General features: G+C 45.0%; 1 protein-coding gene across 2 annotated transcripts in view; it reads right to left on the reverse strand.

Annotated features, from left to right (window-relative positions):
• LOC143765075 (nicotinamide N-methyltransferase-like) overlaps window positions 1-19,847 on the reverse strand; it is a 33,255-nt gene extending 13,408 nt beyond the window's left edge. For both annotated transcript variants that reach the window (XM_077251367.1, XM_077251366.1), the window contains exon 1: window positions 19,647-19,847. In XM_077251367.1, the coding sequence (XP_077107482.1) occupies window positions 19,647-19,794 (148 nt within the window). In that variant the 5' untranslated portion in view covers window positions 19,795-19,847. The remainder of the gene's footprint in view (window positions 1-19,646) is intronic.
• Between the last annotated feature and the right edge of the window lie 1,359 nt (window positions 19,848-21,206).

Below are 21,206 nucleotides of genomic sequence, written 5' to 3' on the forward strand. Positions count from 1 at the left end.
CCCTTGTTCTGTCTCTTGTGTGTGTCACTGCATACTACGCACCTTCTAGCATCTTACAGATATACGGAAGATACAAATTATGAATGGCTTTGTAGATCAATGTTAGTAGTTTTACCTGGATACATTGGGGAATTGGGAGCCAGTGAAGGGATTTGAGGAGGGGAGAAGCGGAGGAGTAGCGAGGAGAGAGGTGGATTAGTCGGGAAGCAAAGTGAAGGACAGACTTGAGAAATGTGAGAGTGTTAGCAAGGAGACTACAGAGGAGGATTTTGCAGTAGTCAAGGCAGGAGATTATAAGGGCATGTGCAGCGCCCCAGAGTCCTGGTCGTTGCAGTACTGGAGCTCCGCCGCTAAGGGGGGCTATGGTACGTCTGATGGCACTGAAGGAGTTCATCTGACCAGGTATCACAGACACCAATACATTTCATAGTCTGGCCTCCAGGGGGAGCTAAGGGCACTATGCATTAGGCCACTCCTCACAGTCTGGTAAAACTGGGGGTTAGATAGGAAGTGAGATCAGAAAGCTGACTGGGTTGGAACCAGGCAACACCTTGTGGCAGAGGGTGTTGTAGGGGGAAGATTCAGAGGGGTCCCTGTCAGGGGTGGGATCCTGACAGAGGCCTAGCAACCAGAGAGAATGTTACGGGACCGCGCCTGCACTTGATCGCGGCGGTACCCTAAGAAAGGACAAGAAGTGAGGTATATTGTGCTGAGTGAGAAACGAGATCAACGCAACAAGGAGAAATACCAGTAGGAGTCGTGCTGTAAGATCGAGGCAACATTCTACTGAGGCGCGTAGCCGGTGGCCAGAATGCCGAGGAAGCATCAGGCTCCAAGCAATACTTCAAACCTACGGCAGGACAGTCAGCTATAGGCGGGCTGTCTCACACCAATCACCTATGAAGACATGGGGGCATACTAGGAGAAGGGCGACACTAGGGTCCAGTAAGAGCTCCGAGCCTACCCGTAGCCATATCATCTGGGGGACGAAGAAGAACATCATAATACAGTTGTGAGGGAACATGAGAAACAGACACAACAGTTGTGGGGACTATCCCGTAAGCACAGCAGGGAGGACCGCAACACGCAAGCGCTAGAAGGTAGGCACAGATTTCCACCTGCAAAGGGAACTCTGGAGGTGCCATCAGACCGGCCGGACTTGCGCAGCCTGGTTAACGGTATTTCGGACTGAGGACCCTGAAGCCTTCAGTAAAGAGGTAAAGAGACTGCAACCTGGTGTCCTCGTTATTTACTGCGACCGGCACTGCACCGCACTACCACCACCATCCACACCTATTATTTGGGCGCCCCTCAGCAGGGTCACGGACCGGGTCTAGCCACCGTGACAACCCCAGAACAGAGACTCAGAGGCCCGGTACCGGGTACCCCTCGGCCCTGCGACAGTGGGGGCGCTGCAAATGCACTAACATTTTAGTAGATTCAGGGATGAGGAAATGATGGATTCTGGAAATATTTTTAGTTGGAGACAACAGGAGGTGCTAAGAGCTTGGATGTGCGGTTTAAAGGACAGGTCAGAGTTGAGTGTTACTCCAAGGAAGCAGACTTCCGGTACAGGGTAAGGCATGATGTAATTTATTGTGATAGATAGATCAGGTAGGTGAGTTAGGTAAGATGGAGAAAATATGATGAGTTCAGTTTTCTCCACAATGAGTTTTAGGAAGCGTGATAAGAAGGAGGATGTGGCTAATAGACACTCTGGGATTCTGGACAGCAGAGATTTGACATCTGGGCTAGAGTGGTAGATCTGAGTGTCATCAGCGTATAGATGGTACTGGTGAACTCATCTGGAAGGACATTCTTTGGACAGATGAAACCAAGATCAACCTCTACCAGAATGATGGAAAGAGAAAAGTATGTGGTACAGCTCATGATCCAAAGCATACCATATCATCTGTAAAACATTGTGGAGGCAGTGTGATGGCTTGGGCATGCATGGCTGCCAGTGGCACTGGGTCACTAGTATTGATGATGTGACACAGGACAGAAGCAGCAGAATGAATTCTGAGGTATTCAGAGACATACTGTGTGCTCAGATCCAGCCAAATGCAGCAAAACTGATTGGTCGTCGTTTCATACTACAGATGGACAATGACCCAAAACATAAAGCCAAAGCAACCCAGGAGTTTATTAAAGCAAAGAAGTGAAATATTCTTGAATGGCCATGTCAGTCACCTGATCTCAACCCAATTGAGCATGCATTTCACTTGTTAAAGACTAAACTTCATACAGAAAGGCCCACAAACAGCAACTGAAGGCAGTGAAGTCCTGGCAGAGCATCAAAAAGGAGGAAACAGTGTCTGGTGATGTCCATGAGTTCAAGACTTCAGGCAGTCATTGCCAACAAAGGGTTTTCAACCAAGTGCTAGGAATGAACATTTTATTTAAAATTATTGAATCTGTCCAATTACTATTGGTCCCTTTAAAAACAGGGTGGCACATGTTAAGGAGCTGAAACTCCTAAACCCTTCATCCAATTTTAATGTGGATACCCTCAAATGAAGGCTGAAAGTCTGAACTTCAACTGCATCTGAATTGTTTTGTTTAAAATTCATTGTGGTAATGTCTATAACCATTATAAATTAGAAAAATGTTGTCTCTGTCCAAATATATATGGACGTAACTGTATCTATAGATAGAAGGAATGAGATAGATAGATATATAGATAGATCTACATATAGATAGATCTATAGATATATGAATAGATAGATCTATGTATCTATAGATATATCTATGGATAGATGTAGATAGATATATGGATAGTTAGGCTACTTTCACACATCAGTTTTTTTCCTTCAGGCAAGATCCGGTGAATTTTTGAAAAAAACGGATCCATTGCAAATAGTGAAAAATTGATCCATTTTTTTTTTAGAGAGACAGAGAACGGAAAATGTGCATGATTTGAATGGAAAAGTGCATGAAAAACCGGATTCGGAGTCCGGATTCATCATTTCACATGTCAGTTTCATACGTTTTTTGCTGGATCAGTCACTGGGCATTTTTTTACCGGACACAAAAAACGTTCCTCTGTACGTTTTCTCTGTTGGCCGGAAACATTTTTTTTTATAGATCCGGCAAAAAATGGATAAAACATGTGGCCATCAGGTGCAATCCGGCACTAATACAACTTTATGAGAAAAAACGGATCCGGCGGAAAAAAACGGATCCGTTTTTTTCAAAACTCGCCGGATTTTGCTTGACGGAAAAAACCTGATGTGGGAAAGTAGCCAGATAGATATATGGATAGGTATATATGTATCTATAGATATATCTATCTATAAATATATCTGCACCATGTAGTGACCAGTACAGGTGCATACCTTTGCTCCGCTCACCACCATGGAGGCACTGCTTAGTCATATCCCTGCGGTGCCCATTGAGAACCAGACCGCGCCTGTGGCTGTGTCTGCTGGACTGTGTGCTCTACTGCGGCCTTGAACTTTCTGCTTCATCCGCTGTGCCGTGGACCTCCATCTCTATTCCACCGCATGCCCGGATCAGGAGACCACATGTCGAAGGACCTGCAGGATTCTTCACCGCAAGGAGACAGTGCATCGCCTTTCTGCGGGACCGGATTGGAGACATCTTGCGCCGCCTACAGCGCCACCGAGGGATCTTCCAACCACCTTCCTCCAGTGCACAGAGACTGAAAAGTTAACCCGTTGTTACCTGCTGCATTTGTCTTTCTCCATCCGTAAATTCATATCCTTTACCCCCTGCTTATTCCATCACTGTTTTATATAAAGAACCTGTTAACCCTTGCTCTGTCTCCTGTGTGTCACTGCATACTTTGCACCTGCCAGCATCTTACAGATCTATGGAAGATACAAATTATGAATGGCTTTGTAGATCAATGTTAGTAGTTTTACCTGGATACATTGGGGAATTGGGAGCCAATGAAGGGATTTGAGGTGGGGAGAAGCGGAGTAGTAGCGAGGAGAGAGGTGGATTAGTCGGGAAGCATAGTGAAGGACAGACTTGAGAAATGTGAGAGTGTTAGCAAGGAGACTACAGAGGAGAATTTTACAGTAGTCAAGGCAGGAGATTATAAGGGCATGCACTAACATTTTAGTAGATTCAGGGATGAGGAAATGATGGATTCTGGAAATATTTTTAGTTGGAGACAACAGGAGGAGCTAAGAGCTTGGATGTGTGGTTTGAAGGACAGGTCAGTGTTGAGTGTTACTCCAAGGAAGCAGACTTTCAGTACAGAGGAAGGCATGATAAGCAGACCCTATATTATAATACAGCCCCTGACTATATAGTATAATGCAGCCCCATGGGCAGACTCTATACAGTATAATGCAGCCCCCCATAGGCAGATTCTATAGTATAATGCAGCCCCCTATAGGCAGACTCTATAGTATAATACAGCCCCCTGTAGGCAGACTCTATAGTATAATGCCCCTCAATAGCAGACTCCATAGTATAACACAGCCCCCCATAGGCATACACTATAGTATTATGCCCCCACAGGCAGACTCTGCAGTATAATACAGCCCTCCCCACCGTATGCAGACTCCATAATGCACCCTCCCACAGGCAGACACTATAGTATAATACAGCTCCCCCCCAGTAGGCAGACTCTATAGTATAATGCAGCCCCATAAAAACAATAAATACTCACCTCTATTCCTCCTGGTTCCTCCGCTGCTCCGAGCGCCTGCACATCTCTGGACAGCAAGCGCCGAGTAGTGACGTCATCACGCCCACTGTCAGTGGCGGCGTCAGTGGCGTAAGACGCTGAGAGGGAATGATGGGAGAGGGAGCGTAACACTCCTTTTCTCATCAATGCGGTCATCTGTATTGGCATCCAGCCATTACAGTTGAACCTGCGATGATGGGCGGGGGATCCACTGCTGGCACCAGGGCCCCCCGGCTGCTCAGAGGCCCCATAGCGGTCGGGCGGCAGAGCAGCGAGATCGTGTCTTATAAAGTCCACCACCTTATAAAGTCCACCACCTTTTTCATCATTTATTGGAGTGCTGCTTCCTTTTTTCTTTATATATACAGTGTATATATATATATATATATATATATATATATATATATATATATATATATATATATATATATATATATATATATATATATATATATATATATATATATATACAGTTGTGGCCAAAAGTATTGACACCCCTGCAATTCTGTCAGATAATACTCAGTTTCTTCCTGAAAATGATTGCAAACACAAATTCTTTGGTATTATTATCTTCATTTAATTTGTCTTAAATGGAAAAACACAAAAAGAATTGTCCTAAAGCCAAATTGGATATAATTCCACACCAAACATAAAAAAGGGGGTGGACAGAAGTATTGGCATTGTTCGAAAAATCATGTGATGCTTCTCTAATTTTTGTAATTAACATCACCTGTAACTTACCTGTGGCACCTAATAGGTGTTGGCAATAACTAAATCACACTTGCAGCCAGTTGACATGGATTAAAGTTGACTCAACCTCTGTCCTGTGTCCTTTTGTGTACCACATTGAGCATGGAGAAAAGAAAGAAGACCAAAGAACTGTCTGAGTACTTGAGAAACCAAATTGTGAGGAAGCATGAGCAATCTCAAGGCTACAAGTCCATCTCCAAAGACCTGAATGTTCCTGTGTCTACCGTGCGCAGTGTCATCAAGAAGTTTAAAGCCCATGGCACTGTGGCTAACCTCCCTAGATGTGAACGGAAAAGAAAAATTGACAAGAGATTTCAACGCAAGATTGTGCGGATGTTGGATAAAGAACCTCGACTAACATCCAAACAGGTTCAAGCTGCCCTGCAGCCCGAGGGTACAACAGTGTCAACCCGTACTATCCGTCGGCATCTGAATGAAAAGGGACTGTATGGTAGGAGACCCAGGAAGACCCCACTTCTTACCCCGAGACATAAAAAAGCCAGGCTGGAGTTTGACAAAACTTACCTGAAAAAGCCTAAAACGTTTTGGAAGAATGTTCTCTGGTCAGATGAGACAAAAGTAGAGCTTTTTGGGCAAAAGCATCAACATAGAGTTTACAGGAGAGAAAAAAGAGGCATTCAAAGAAAAGAACACGGTCCCTACAGTCAAACATGGCGGAGGTTCCCTAATGTTTTGGGGTTGCTTTGCTGTCTCTGGCACTGGACTGCTTGACCGTGTGTATATGGCATTATGAAGTCTGAAGACTACCAACAAATTTTGCAGCATAATGTAGGGCCCAGTGTGAGAAAGCTGGGTCTCCCTCAGAGGTCATGGGTCTTCCAGCAGGACAATGACCCAAAACACACTTCAAAAAGAACTAGAAAATGGTTTGAGAGAAAGCACTGGAGACTTCTAAGGTGGCCAGCAATGAGTCCAGACCTGAATCCCATAGAACACATGTGGAGAGATCTAAAAATGGCAGTTTGGAGAAGGCACCCTTCAAATATCAGGGACTTGGAGCAGTTGGCCAAAGAAGAATGGTCTAAAGTTCCAGCAGGGCATTGTAAGAAACTCATTGATGGTTACCAGAAGCAGTTGGTCGCAGTTATTTTGGCTAAAGGTTGTGCAACCAAGTATTAGGCTGAGGGTGCCAATACTTTTGTCTGGCCCATTTTTGGAGTTTTGTCTGAAATGATCAATGTTTTGCTTTTTGCTTCATTCTCTTTTGTGTTTTTTTTATTTAAGACAAATTAAAAGAAGATAATAATACCAAAGAATTTGTAATTGCAATCATTTTCAGGAAGAAACTGAGTATTATTCTGACAGAATTGCAGGGGTGTCAATACTTTTGGCCACAACTGTGTATATATATATATATATATATATATATATATATATATATATATATATATATATATATATACAGTACAGATCAAAAGTTTTGACACCTTCTCATATAAAGATTTTTCTGTATTTTCATGACTATGAAAATTGTAAATTCACACTGAAGGCATCAAAACTATGAATTAACACATGTGGATTTACCGTATATACTCGAGTATAAGCCAACCCGAGTATAAGCCGACCCCCCTAATTTTGCCACAAAAAACTGGGAAAACTTATTGACTCGAGTATAAGCCTAGGGTGGAAAATGCAGCAGCTACCGGTGAATTTCAAAAATAAAAATAGATGCTCCATGCCGTTCATTATGGCCCCATAGCTGTGCCATATAGTGCTCTGCACCGTTCATTATTGCCCCATAGCTGTGCCATATAGTGCTCTGCACCGTTCATTATTGCCCCATAGCTGTGCCATATAGTGCTCTGCACCGTTCATTATTGCCCCATAGCTGTGCCATATAGTGTTCTGCACCGTTCATTATTGCCCCATAGCTGTGCCATAGAAAGCTGTGCCATTGCTGCTGCTGCTGCAATAAAAAAAAAAAAAGACATACTCACCTCTGTTGCTTGCAGCTCCTCAGCGTCCCGTCCCGGCGTCTCTCTGCACTGACTGATCAGGCAGAGGGCGGCGCGCACACTATATGCGTCATCGCGCTCTCTGACCTGCACAGTCAGTGCGGACTGAGAGACGCCGGGAAGATGGAGCGGCGCCCGGCGTGTGGAACGCGGACAGGTGAATATGTAATACTTACCTGCTCCCGGCGTCCCGCTCCTTCCCCCGGACAGCTGGTCTTCGGTGCCGCAGCCTCTTCCTCTATCAGCGGTCACCGTTACCGCTCATTAGAGAAATGAATATGCGGCTCCACCCCTATGGGAGTGGAGTCCGTATTCATTTCTCTAATGAGCGGTCCCATGTGACCGCTGAACGGGGGAAGAGCTGCGGCACCCGGAGACCGTGGGACTGCAGGGACAGCGCCAGGAGCCCCAGAAGCAGGTAACTAGTATGCCTCAGCGCCCTCTCCCCCTCACCCGCCGACCCTGCCGCTGACCGTGACTCGAGTATAAGCCGAGAGGGGCACTTTCAGCCCAAAAATTTGGGCTGAAAATCTCGGCTTATACTCGAGTATATACGGTATATACTTAACAAAAAAGTGTGAAACAACTGAAAATATGTCTTATATTCTAGGATCTTCAAAATAGCCACCTTTTGCTTTGATGACTGCTTTGCACACTCTTGGCATTCTCTTGATGAGCTTCAAGAGGTAGTCACCAGAAATGGTTTTCACTTCACAGGTATGCCCTGTCAGGTTTAATAAGTGGGATTTCTTGTCTTATAAATGGGGTTGGGACCATCAGTTGTGTTGTGCAGAAGTCTGATGGATACACAGCTGATAGTCCTACTGAATAGACCATTAGAATTTGTATTATGGCAAGAAAAAAGCAGCTAAGTAAAGAAAAACGAGTGGCCATCATTACTTTAAGAAATGAAGGTCAGTCAGTCCGAAAAATTGGGAAAACTGTGAAAGTGTCCCCAAGTGCAGTTGTAAAAACCATCAAGCGCTACAAAGAAACTGGCTCACATGAGGACCGCCACAGGAAAGGAATACCAAGAGTCAGCTCTGCTTCTGAGGATAAGTTTATCCGAGTCACCAGCCTCAGAAATCGCAGGTTAACAGCAGCTCAGATTAGAGACCAGGTCAATGCCACACAGAGTTCTAGCAGCAGACACATCTCTCCAACAACTGTTAAGAGGAGACTTTGTGCGGCAGGCCTTCATGGTAAAATAGCTGCTAGGAGACCACTGCTAAGGACAGGCAACAAGCAGAAGAGACTTTTTGGGCTAAAGAACACAAGGAATGGACATTAGACCAGTGGAAATCTTTGCTTTGGTCTGATGAGTCCAAATTTGAGATCTTTGGTTCCAACCACCGTGTCTTTGTGCGACACAGAAAAGGTGAACGGATGGACTCTACATGCCTGGTTCCCACCGTGAAGCATGGAGGAGGAGGCGTGATGGTGTGGGGGTGCTTTGCTGGTGACACTCTTGGGGATTTATTCAAAATTGAAGGCATACTGAACCAGCATGGCTACCACAGCATCTTGCAGTGGCATGCTATTCCATCCGGTTTGCGTTTAGTTGGACCATCATTTATTTTTCAACAGGACAATGACCCCAAACACACCTCCAGGCAGTGTAAGGGCTATTTGACCAAGAAGGAGAGTGATGGGGTGCTATGCCAGACCTGAACCCAATCGAGATGGTTTGGGGTGAGCTGGACTGCAGAGTGAAGGCAAAAGGGCCAACAAGTGTTAAGCATCTCTGGGAACTCCTTCAAGATTGTTGGAAGACCATTTCCGGTGACTAATTTCCGGTGTATATATATATAATTATAAGGTAAGCTGTTACGAATTACGAATCCTGTGCTATCTACTGTAAATAGAGGTGTTCTTTTTTATTGTAGTCTTGCCTGTAATGATAATGGCTGCTGAAAAGTGTCTGTGCAGAGCAGGAAGTATCACTTTACTATTAGAGTTAGTGGCCAGTGTAAAAATTAAATTTCTGATTTTTTTAATTGCAATTATAGAACAGGGATTGGACGCTTTCTCCACCCAAGCTATTTTTAAGTTACTACTTTCAGCATTTATTGAAAATTACAGGCTTCTGTCCAGACATGTTAGGAGTTATTGGCAGCCCTGCATGGACCCCTTATTGTCCTCCATCCCACGTATTGGATGCTGAGTAGGGGCCTGAACATGACAACTTTTCTTTGGCATTCCTGGAATTCTGACAAATTTAGAAAGTAACATTTTTGGATTTAATTAGCTTTTCTATATACTTAATGTAGGAAAATTTATAAACAAGAACATTTTAAACTTATTTATTTAAAAAATGGGGAAAAGACTCTCCGTTTCTACATAGAGTTTAAAAGGATTCCGCTAGTCAGTTTTTAATCAGACCTATATCAGATGCTATATATGATTGCAATATATTAAAAGGATAAAAAATTAATAGGAGTGCTTCTTTAATTTGCAGTTGACTCTGAGCTGGTGGGAGATTAGCCTCTATGACGCCTCCCATGCACATCACAGCACACAGAGAGGGATTCCTGCACTTCATTCACATGTACAGAAGCAGCAGCAGCATGGAAGACATTATGTAGCAATAAAAGGCAGTGTAAATGTGAAGGCAGCTCTTAGGTGAGATACTATACTTATTAGCACACCTTTAATGTTTCCCTCTGCCTGATTTTCACTTTGCTTTTCACTCTTCCTCTCCTTCAGCTCTTCATAAGTATATAGGATGTGTAACCTGATTCCTAACTGTACTGACAGCCCACATGGTCTTGAGCAAGCCAGAGAAAAGTGAAATCTATCAGCAAGAAATTTACCCCTTTCCCACACCCCTACTCCCCCTGCCCCCCAACCTCATGTATGGGCACACAAATCTTTAAAAGCTAAACCTATTATAACCTTTATATATTTTATCTATTGCTGTATTCCTGAGAAATCAGCATTTTAATCATTTGCAAATGGGGAATTACATGCTGTGGACATAATAGTGCGCTTTCCATGGTTCAGCCTCATGAAGTTGTTTCCCTACCTAGTGTAAAGTAGTGGACAAAAGAGAAGACAAGTATTATAATGTCTAGATGATTGACTGCAAGCGAACACCACCATCTGCTGGTCAAAGGAGAAATTTAATGGAAGAATTACAGTAGTAGGCAGGGGCTGACTGGCACGTTTCAGCCTGGGGGGCAATCACAAGGCATTGGCCCTCAAGTTGCAGTCGCCCACCTTTGCCCTACTTATCGCTGGCTGCTGCATTAAAGCAACAGAGATAACAGGCTTTAAAAACAGGCTTGTAAAGAGATATATAAATAGAATGGAGCTTGCTGCATAGATATGGGAGCAGAACCAAGCTTAAGGTACCTTCACACGAAATGATATCGCTAGCGATCCATGACGTTGCAGCGTCCTGGCTAGCGATATCGTTTCGTTTGACACGCAGCAGCAATCAGGATCCTGCTGTGATGTCGCTGGTCGCTGAATAAAGTCCAGAACTTTATTTGGTCGTCCGATCGCTGTGTATCGTTGTGTTTGAAAGCAAAAGCAACGATACCAGCGATATTTTACACTGGTAACCAGGGTAAACATCGGGTTGCTAAGCGCAGGGCCGCACTTAGTAACCCAATGTTTACCCTGGTTACCAGCGTAAAAGTAAAAAAAACAAACAGTACATGCTCACCTGCGCGTCCCCCGGCGTCTGCTTCCTGACACTGACTGAGCGCCGGCCCTAAAGTGAAAGTGAAAGCACAGCGGTGACATCACCGCTCTGCTGTTAGGGCCGGAGCTCAGTCAGTGTCAGGAAGCAGACGCTGGGGGACGCGCAGGTGAGTATGTACTGTTTGTTTTTTTTACTTTTACGCTGGTAACCAGGGTAAACATCGGGTTACTAAGCGCGGCCCTGCGCTTAGCAACCCGATGTTTACCCTGGTTACCCGGGGACCTCGGCATGGTTGGTCGCTGGAGAGCTGTCTGTGTGACAGCTCCCCAGCGATCAAACAGCGACGCTGCAGCGATCGGCATCGTTGTCGCTATCGCTGCAGCGTCGCTTCGTGTGAAGGTACCTTTACTGCCTACATAGATACTGTAACAGAAGCAAGCTGACTACATAGACACGAGAAGGATGGATTACTACGTAGATAAGGGAGCAGAACCGAGCTTACTCGAGGGGTATAGGAGCAGAACCGAGCTTACTACAGACATATGGGAGCAGAACCGAGCTTACTACAGAGACATGGGAGCAGAACAGAGCTTACTACAGTGATATTGGAGAGGAACTGAGCTTACTACTACAGAGATAAGGGAGCAGAACTGAGTTTACTACAGAGATATGGGAGCAGAGCTGAGCTTACTACAGAGATAAGGGAGCAGTACCAAGTTTACTACAGAGATAATGGAGCAGAACGGAGTTTACTACAGAGATAAGGGAGCAGAACTGAGCAAACTACAGAATTAAGGTAGCAGAACCAAGATTACTACAGAGATAAGGGTGCTGAACGGAACGGAGTTTTCTACAGAGATAATGGAGCCGAATGGAGTTTACTACAGCGATAAGGGAGCAGAAGAGAGCTTACTACAGAGATATGGGAGAACAACCGAGCTTACTACAGCGATAAGGGAGCAGAACCGAGCTTACTAAGTCTACTACATAGATACGGAACAGAACCAAGCTTACGGCATGCATATGGTACCAGAATCTAGATTACTACATCGATACAGTACCTGAACCAAGCTTACTGCTTAGATATGGTACCATAACTGAGCTTACTTACAAACATCCATATATCTCTAGAAACACTGACAAGTAAACACACACAGTACGGCAGGGATATTGCTAAGGTTCTTAAAGATCAGGGGTCCAAGCCCCAAAGTGCATGTCTCTCCATCTAACTCCCTTATAACCATTTAAAAGAGCATCTATACATGTATAATTACAGTATACCACTGCTGCTAACCAAAAACATACAATGCAAAGACCAATATTATCAAAATTACTACTATAAAAGACCAAAACAATAAAACTACTCAATGTCCACCACCATCACCACTACACAGCGAATACATAATATAATATATGACCAGAGACCAATAACACCACCATAGACCTTCTACTACATAATGACTGAAACAAATTCATCTGTAACTAAATAAAAAAAGACTACTAAAAAGAGCAATATTACCACCTTGCTATAACCGTATATTGGTAGATACCAGTCCCGCAGAACATACACGTGAGTACAGTACAGTTAATATATAGTGACTTACACATGACAATCTTTCTGATTTGGGTCGCTCACTTTTCCCGTCTTTTCCATCTCGCCCAGACCTCCATTACCACTTCTCCAGTCACAACTTGTCTGCACAGATTACAACAAAACACATTTGACTTCTCACATTTCTAGTGATGTCTCCATCTATTCCCAACCTACAAAAACTCCCCACAATATTTAAAAAAACTGTGTCATTACTATGATTACTCCCTCAAAAATTAAAGTGTCCCATAGAAAGTAATAATACCCCCACTATGCAAAGGCCTGTATGCTCCTTTGAAGGATATAATATGCCATGTGCCCCCTTCCAGCAACAAATACCCTTGAGTGTCCATTTCAAGTTAACAATGTCCCCACCCAAAAAAAAAAATACTGGAACCTGAGTGCCCCTATCAAAACTATTAATGTTCCCATTTATAACAAATAATGTCCTGAGTACCCACACAGCTCTGTATATACAGAATTGTGGTCTTACAGCCCCCAATACACAATATGGTGGTCCCCAAAGCCCGTTATTATACATTGAGGACCTCATAGCTCCCCATATAGTAAAATTGCTACATAGCTCCTATATACAATGTGATGTCCCCACTGCCCATATGTATAGTATGATGGGCCCCACTTCCCCCAGTATATACAGTAGTATCATTGTCCCCACTGCTCCTATATATGGCCCCAGTTTTCACCACGTATATAGTATGATGGCCCTAGTTCTCCCAGTTTTCCCATATATATAGTAGGGTGCCCCAGTTCCCCCATATACAGTATATAGTAGGATGGTTCCAGTTCTCCCCATATAAGTAACAGAAAAACTGACTGAAACAACAAGACCTAGTCTGAATAGGTGCATACCAAAAAACGACTTGTATATCAAAATGCGAAAAATGGTTGCACTCAATAGTGTTAAAGCATGTCAATGTGAAATACATTAAGTGTGAATAGCACAATGGCTTTTTAAATTTAGGAAAAGTGCATGAGACGCTTAGCACAAAATTTGCCCAAATAATGTGAGCTCATCCACTATCGTCAAGGTAATCTCATAAATCGGATGGGTCCCCAACCTAACTGCCCAGTGTGAACACTTACCTATGGCTAATCTCTGAATGTTTGGGTGAAAATAAACACCTCTCTCAGTAAAGCCTACATTTATGAGTTGGTCAGAACCTGATGTGATCAGATGTAATTAAAATCACCGCATGGTGAAGGGCCAAGTGCACCTATTCAGACTAGTTCTCGTTATTTCAGTCATTTTCTCTGTTAGGCCGGGGTCACACTTGCATGTGTGATGCGAGAAACTCGCGTGAGTCTCTCACATCAATACCTGGCACTGCCGCCGGCACTCGGACTGGAATGTGCGGCTGCGTAGAAATATAGAACTCAAGCCCTAGTGAGTCGCCCATCAGGGCTGTGGGGTACTCGGTACCGGGTCTAGTCGCAATTAAAGGGGTGGTTACGGTGGCAGCGACCCAGTCCGCGGCCCTGGGCGCCCATGTAAAAGGGACAGTCTTTAAAGGGGTTGTGAAAATAATGAAAGTTCGTGTCGCCACCTGTGGTTCTCGGTCAGGGGTGACCGACGCTGCTTAAAGGGGTCCTCTGGGGGCAATGGTGCTACGGCAAAGATGGTGTCACTTCCCACAGGTGAAGCGGTGTCCCCAGGGCTCCCGGTGTATTTGGCAGGGATGGTGAATGCCGGCAAATAAATGGAGGACACAGGGTTGCACTCTTTACCTGGTTTACTGGGGTTGAGCAGCCTCAGTCCAGGGTACCGACAACAGGTATAGATGGAGTCCAGGCAGCCTGAAGACAAGTGGAAATCCCCTTGACAGGTCAGTTTGGGAGCCTTCCACTATGCGCTGGTCTGTGGTCCCTTGCTGCCTGTAGTTGTCTAACAAGGTCCTCTTTCTTCCCTGTCCAGGGACAGTACCTGCACGGTAGGCAACTTGAGCCATTTCTTTGAGGTCTCTATCCACGGTGACTCCGGACTCTGATTGCTGCTATACCTCAGGTATTATGTGGGCAAGTCCCTTTTAGTTTCCTGCCCTCCGGTTCTGCCATGGGACTTGTAGTTCCTCACAACCTCAGGGACCCGATGCCCGGTTTCTGCGCTCAGCTTAGAGAGGCCCCGTTGCAGCTCTTCTATAGCTCCTAAGTCCTTCTGTGCTCCTTCACTGTCTGCTACCAACTGTCAACTCCAACTGCCTAGCAACTGACTCCTCCTCCCGACCAGAGAGAGCAGCTCCCCTGAAGTCAGTGTAGAGCTCCCCCTTCTGGACTGGAGTCAGGACAGTGTTCTATGTGCTGAATACCTGTCAAAGGGACTCCTCCTGCTTCCAAGCATGGCATTACCCTCCCCGAGAGGAAGGCAATACCACTGTGGTACCTGAACTCCTGGGGTGCCACACTAGTTTTCCCATATATAAAGTATGATGGCCCCAGTTCCCCCCACATGTATATACAGTGCCTAAAAGTAGTATTCAACCCCCTGCAGATTTAGCAGGTTTAATAAGATGCAAATAAGTTAGAGCCTTCAAACTTCAAACAAGAGCAGTATTTATTAACAGATGCATAAATCTTACAAACCAAAAAGTTTTGTTGCTCAGTTAAATTTATATAAATTTTAAACATAAAAGTGTGGGTCAATTATTATTCAACCCCTAGGTTTAATATTTTGTGGAATAACCTTTGTTTGCAATTACAGCTAATAATCGTCTTTTATAAGACCTGATCAGGCCGGCACAGGTCTCTGGAGTTATCTTGGCCCACTCCTCCATGCAGATCTTCTCCAAGTTATCTAGGTTCTTTGGGTGTCTCATGTGGACTTTAATCTTGAGCTCCTTCCACAAGTTTTCAATTGGGTTAAGGTCAGGAGACTGACTAGGCCACTGCAACACCTTGATTTTTTGCCTCTTGAACCAGGCCTTGGTTTTCTTGGCTGTGTGCTTTGGGTCGTTGACTTGATGGAAGATGAAATGACGACCCATCTTAAGATCCTTGAAGGAGGAGCGGAGGTTCTTGGCCAAAATCTCCAGGTAGGCCGTGCTATGCATCTTCCCATGGATGCGGACCAGATGGCCAGGCCCCTTGGCTGAGAAACAGCCCCACAGCATGATGCTGCCACCACCATGCTTGACTGTAGGGATGGTATTCTTGGGGTCGTATGCAGTGCCATCCAGTCTCCAAACGTCACGTGTGTGGTTGGCACCAAAGATCTCGATCTTGGTCTCATCAGACCAGAGAACCTTGAACCAGTCAGTCTCAGAGTCCTCCAAGTGATCATGAGCAAACTGTAGACGAGCCTTGACATGACGCTTTGAAAGTAAAGGTACCTTACGGGCTCGTCTGGAACGGAGACCATTGCGGTGGAGTACGTTACTTATGGTATTGACTGAAACCAATGTCCCCACTGCCATGAGATCTTCCCGGAGCTCCTTCCTTGTTGTCCTTGGGTTAGCCTTGACTCTTCGGACAAGCCTGGCCTCGGCACGGGAGGAAACTTTCAAAGGCTGTCCAGGCCATGGAAGGCTAACAGTAGTTCCATAAGCCTTCCACTTCCGGATGATGCTCCCAACAGTGGAGACAGGTAGGCCCAACTCCTTGGAAAGGGCTTTGTACCCCTTGCCAGCCTTGTGACCCTCCACGATCTTGTCTCTGATGGCCTTGGAATGCTACTTTGTCTTTCCCATGTTGACCATGTATGAGTGCTGTTCACAAGTTTGGGGAGGGTCTTAAATAGTCAGAAAAGGCTGGAAAAAGAGATAATTAATCCAAACATGTGAAGCTCATTGTTCTTTGTGCCTGAACTACTTCTTAATACTTTAGGGGAACCAAACAGAATTCTGGGGGGTTGAGGGGTTGAATAATAAATGACCCTCTGAAAAAACTTTTCACAAATTAAAAAAAAAAATAAACAAAGAAATAACATTCTTTTTTGCTGCAGTGCATTTCACACATCCAGGCTGATCTACAGTCCAAATGTCACAATGCCAAGTTAATTCCAAATGTGTAAACCTGCTAAATCTGCAGGGGGTTGAATACTACTTGTAGGCACTGTAGTAGGATGGCTCCAGTTCCCCATAGATGTATAGATATATAGATGTATATATGTATAGATGCTCTTTCAAATGGTTATAGGGGAGTAAGATGGAGAGACATGCACTTTGGGGCTTGGACCCCTGATCTTTTAGAACCTTAGCAATGTCCCTGCCGTACTGTGTGTTTACTTGTCAGTGTTTCTAGAGATATATGTATGTTTGTAAGTAAGCTCAGTTATGGTACCATATCTAAGCAGTAAGCTTGGTTTTGGTACTGTATCGATGTAGTAATCTAGATTCTGGTACCATATGCATGCCGTAAGCTTGGTTCTGTTCCCCTATCTATGTAGTAGACTTAGTAAGCTTGGTTCTGCTCCCTTATCTCTGTAGTAAGCTCGGTTTTGCTCCCATATCTCTGTAGTAAGCTCGGTTCTTCTCCCACAGCTCTGTAGTAAGCTCAGTTCTGCTCCCATACCTCTGTAGTAAGCTCGGTTCTGCTCCCATATCTCAATAGTAAGCTCTGTTCTGCTCCCTTATCACTGTAGTACACTCAATTCTGCTCCATTATCTCTGTAGTAAGCTCCGTTCTGCTCCCTTATCTCTGTAGTAAGCTCCGTTTTTCTCCAATAACTCTGTAGTAAGCTCTGTTCTGCTCCCTTATTGCTGTAGTAAACTCCATTCGACTCAATTATCTCTGTAGTAATCTTGGTTCTGCTCCCTTATTTCTGTAGTAAGCTCAGTTCTGCTCCTTTATCTCTGTAGTAAGCTCAGTTCTGCTCCCTTATCTCTGTAGTAGTAAGCACATTTCCTCTCCAATATCACTGTAGTAAGCTCTGTTCTGCTTCCATGCCTCTGTAGTAAGCTCGGTTCTGCTCCCATATCTCTGTAGTAAGCTCGGTTCTGCTCCTATATATCTCTAGTTTGGTCAGTTCTGCTCCCTTATCTACGTAGTAATCCATCCTTCTCGTGTCTATGTAGTCAGCTTGCTTCTGTTACAGTATCTATGTAGGCAGTAAGCTTGGTTCTGCTCCCATATCTATGCAGCCAGCTCCATTCTATTTATATATCTCTGTACAAGCCTGTTTTTAAAGCCTGTTATCTCTGTTGCTTTAATGCAGCAGCCAGCGATAAGTAGGGCAAAGATGGGCGACTGCAACTCGAGGGACAATGCCTTGTGATTGCCTCCCAGGCTGAAAAGTGCCAGCCAGCCCCTGTTTACAGATCTACCATTGTCCTTGTTTGACTAGCTGCTAAAGCTGTTAACAGACTTTAGATAGTTGTAGGTATTTAACAGTTATTTATCCCAATTCCCCCTACCCTTCATGCTTCTAGACACTTGACTAAAGGCCCCGTCTCACATAGCGAGATCGCTAGCGAGATCGCTGCTGAGTCACAAGTTTTGTGACGCAACAGCGACCTCCATAGCGATCTCGCTATGTGTGACACGTACCAGCGATCAGGCCCCTGCTGCGAGATCGCTGGTCGTGTCGGAATGGCCTGGACCTTTTTTCGGTCGTTGAGGTCCCGCTGACATTGCTGAATCGGTGTGTGTGACACCGATCCAGCGATGTCTTCACTGGTAACCAGGGTAAACATCGGGTTACTAAGCGCAGGGCCGCGCTTAGTAACCCGATGTTTACCCTGGTTACCAGCGTAAATGTAAAAAAAAAAAAACAATACATACTCGCCTTCTGATGTCCGTCAGGTCCCTTGCCGTCTGCTTCCTGCTCTCACTGACTGCCGGCCGTACAGTGAGAAGTGAGAGCACAGCAGTGACGTCACCGCTGCGCTCTGCTCTCAGTGTACGGCCGGATCTCAGTCAGAGCAGGAAGCAGACGGCAAGGGACCTGGACACCGAAAGGCGAGTATGTACTGTTTGTTTTTTTTGGTAACCAGGGTAAACATCGGGTTACTAAGCGCGGCCCTGCGCTTAGTAACCCGATGTTTACCCTGGTTACCCGGGTGCTGCAGGGGGACTTCGGCATCGTTGAAGACAGTTTCAACGATGCCGAACTCGTTCCCCTGATCGTTGGTCGCTGGGGAGAGCGGTCTGTGTGACAGCTCCCCAGCGACCACACAGCGACTTACCAACGATCACGGCCAGGTCATATCGCTGGTCGTGATCGTTGGTAAATCGCTAAGTGAGACGGGGCCTTAAAACCCCCGTCTCACTAAGCGAGATCGCTAGCGAGATCGCTGCTGAGTCACAAGTTTTGTGACGCAACTGCGACCTCAGTAGCGATCTCGCTATGTGTGACACGTAGCAGCGACCAGGCCCCTGCTGTGAGATCGCTGGTCGTGTCGGAATGGCCTGGAGCTTTTTTTGATCGTTGAGGTCCCGCTGGGTAGCACACATCGCTGTGTTTGACACCTTACCAACGACCTCGTTGACGACTCAGACACTGAATCGTCATAATAGCTCCCATGTGACATCGTTGTACAGGTCGCTACAGGTCGCTGGTGAGATGTCAAACAGTGAGATCGCAGCAGCGATCGTTGGGAAGATCTCACTGTTTGACATCTCACCAGCGACCACATAGCGACGCAGCAACGATCCCTGACAGGTCGTATCGTTGTCGGGATCGCTTTAGCGTCGCTAAGTGAGACGGGGCCTTAAGACAAGCATGCATCTGTTTTCGCTATGGGAGAAATCCACTGACAGACACCTCTAGAACAACTGATCTTGCTTAACAAATTTCTATGGCAATCTCACATTTACAAAATGATCCAAATGTGAGTATAATAACTTATAATACTTGTCAACAATATCATGTAATACAGAACATTTTAATGAATGATCCTTTCACCAAACAGTATATTTGTAACCATCCCACCTATAAACATTCAAGTTCAGTTTAGCATAGATCAATATTTCATTACCTGGGGCATAACGACCATGATCAGCACAATTTTTTACTCTTACTGACCAAATCAACTTCAGAGAAAAAGGAATGCAATTCTGACCTACCTGAATTAAATGTTTCCGCCAGTTGCTTGAGTACAAATTGTAAATATTCATCTCCCATAGACCGTGCACCCAGTACGAAAAATGAATCTAAATATGCCCTCGGGTTGAATAATTCCTGGTATTCTTTTTTCCCTGTAAAATCAGACATGTTTTTTTCTCTGTAGATCCTTGCTGAAGTAAGTGCCGTGTCTGACTGCTGAAAATGTCCTCAGTGCACTGATAGTCTTCTTTATGAATTGTCTGAAAACAACTTGTTCTGCCAGGAGAATGTGGGTGGGGAGCCAAAGCTCTCAAAGTCCTAAATAAAAATCTGCACTGACCAAATACTGATCACTTGGAAAACAAGATTTTTGGCATAATATCTGGGTTGTATGTGAAGCACATCTGCTTTAAACTTTTTATTTCTAATTTCAATCACTATATATACTGTATATAGTATTGTGAAAAAGTTTGTGGCAGCTGTGGAAAAAAGCTGCAAAGTAAGAATGCTTTCAAAAGTATATAGGTGTTAACAGTATATTTGTTATCAATTTAAAAAAGTGCAAAGTGAATGGACAAAAGAAAACTGTAAATCAAATCAATCTTTAGTGTGACCAATCTTTGCCTTCAAAATAGCATCGAAGCATCAGTTCTTCTAGGTCACTTGTGCACAGATGGAGAAGGAACTCATAAGGGAGGTTGTTCCAACTTGGAGAACTAAAGGCTGAGTCACACATAATGATATCGTTAACGATATCGTTGCAACGTCACGCTTTTGGTGATGTAGCAACGATCCCGCTAACGATCTTGTTATGTGTGACAGCGACCAACGATCAGGCCCCTGCTGGGAGATCGTTGGTCATTGGGGAATGATCAGGACCATTTTTTGGTCACTGAACACCCGCTGTCATCGCTGGATCGGCGTGTGTGACACCGATCCAGCGATGTGTTCACTTGTAACCAGGGTAAATATCGGGTCACTAAGCACAGGGCTGCGCTTAGTAACCCAATATTTACCCTGGTTACCATTGTAAAAGTAAAAAAAAAACAGTACATACTCACATTCTGATGTCTGTCACGTCCCCCGGCGTCCACAGGGTTAAAACTGCTTTCGGCAGGAGCGCTGCTAATGCACGCGCTGCTGCCGAGAGCTTCCCTGCACTGACTGTGTCAGCGCCGGCCGTAAAGCAGAGCACAGCGGTGACGTCACCGCTGTTACTGCCGGCGCTGACACATTCAGTGCAGGGAAGCTCTCGGCAGTAGCGCGTGCATTAGCAGCGCTCTTGCCGAAAGCAGTTTTAACCCTGTGGACGCCGGTGGGGGATGTGACAGACATCAGAATGTGAGTATGTAGTGTTTTTTTTTTTTTACTTTTACAATGGTAACCAGGGTAAATATCGGGCTACTAAGCGCGGCCCTGCACTTAGTAACCCGATGTTTACCCTGGTTACCCGGGTGCTGCAGGGGGACTTCGGCATCGTTGAAGACAGTTTCAACGATGCCGAAGTCTGTTATGGTTCTCAATGGCAAGAGAACATAGCCCAGCAAACATAAGTACTAGCTCTTGGAAGGATGGAAACT

Source organism: Ranitomeya variabilis, chromosome 4 (genome assembly GCF_051348905.1).
Source record: "Ranitomeya variabilis isolate aRanVar5 chromosome 4, aRanVar5.hap1, whole genome shotgun sequence".
Lineage (NCBI taxonomy): Eukaryota > Metazoa > Chordata > Amphibia > Anura > Dendrobatidae > Ranitomeya > Ranitomeya variabilis.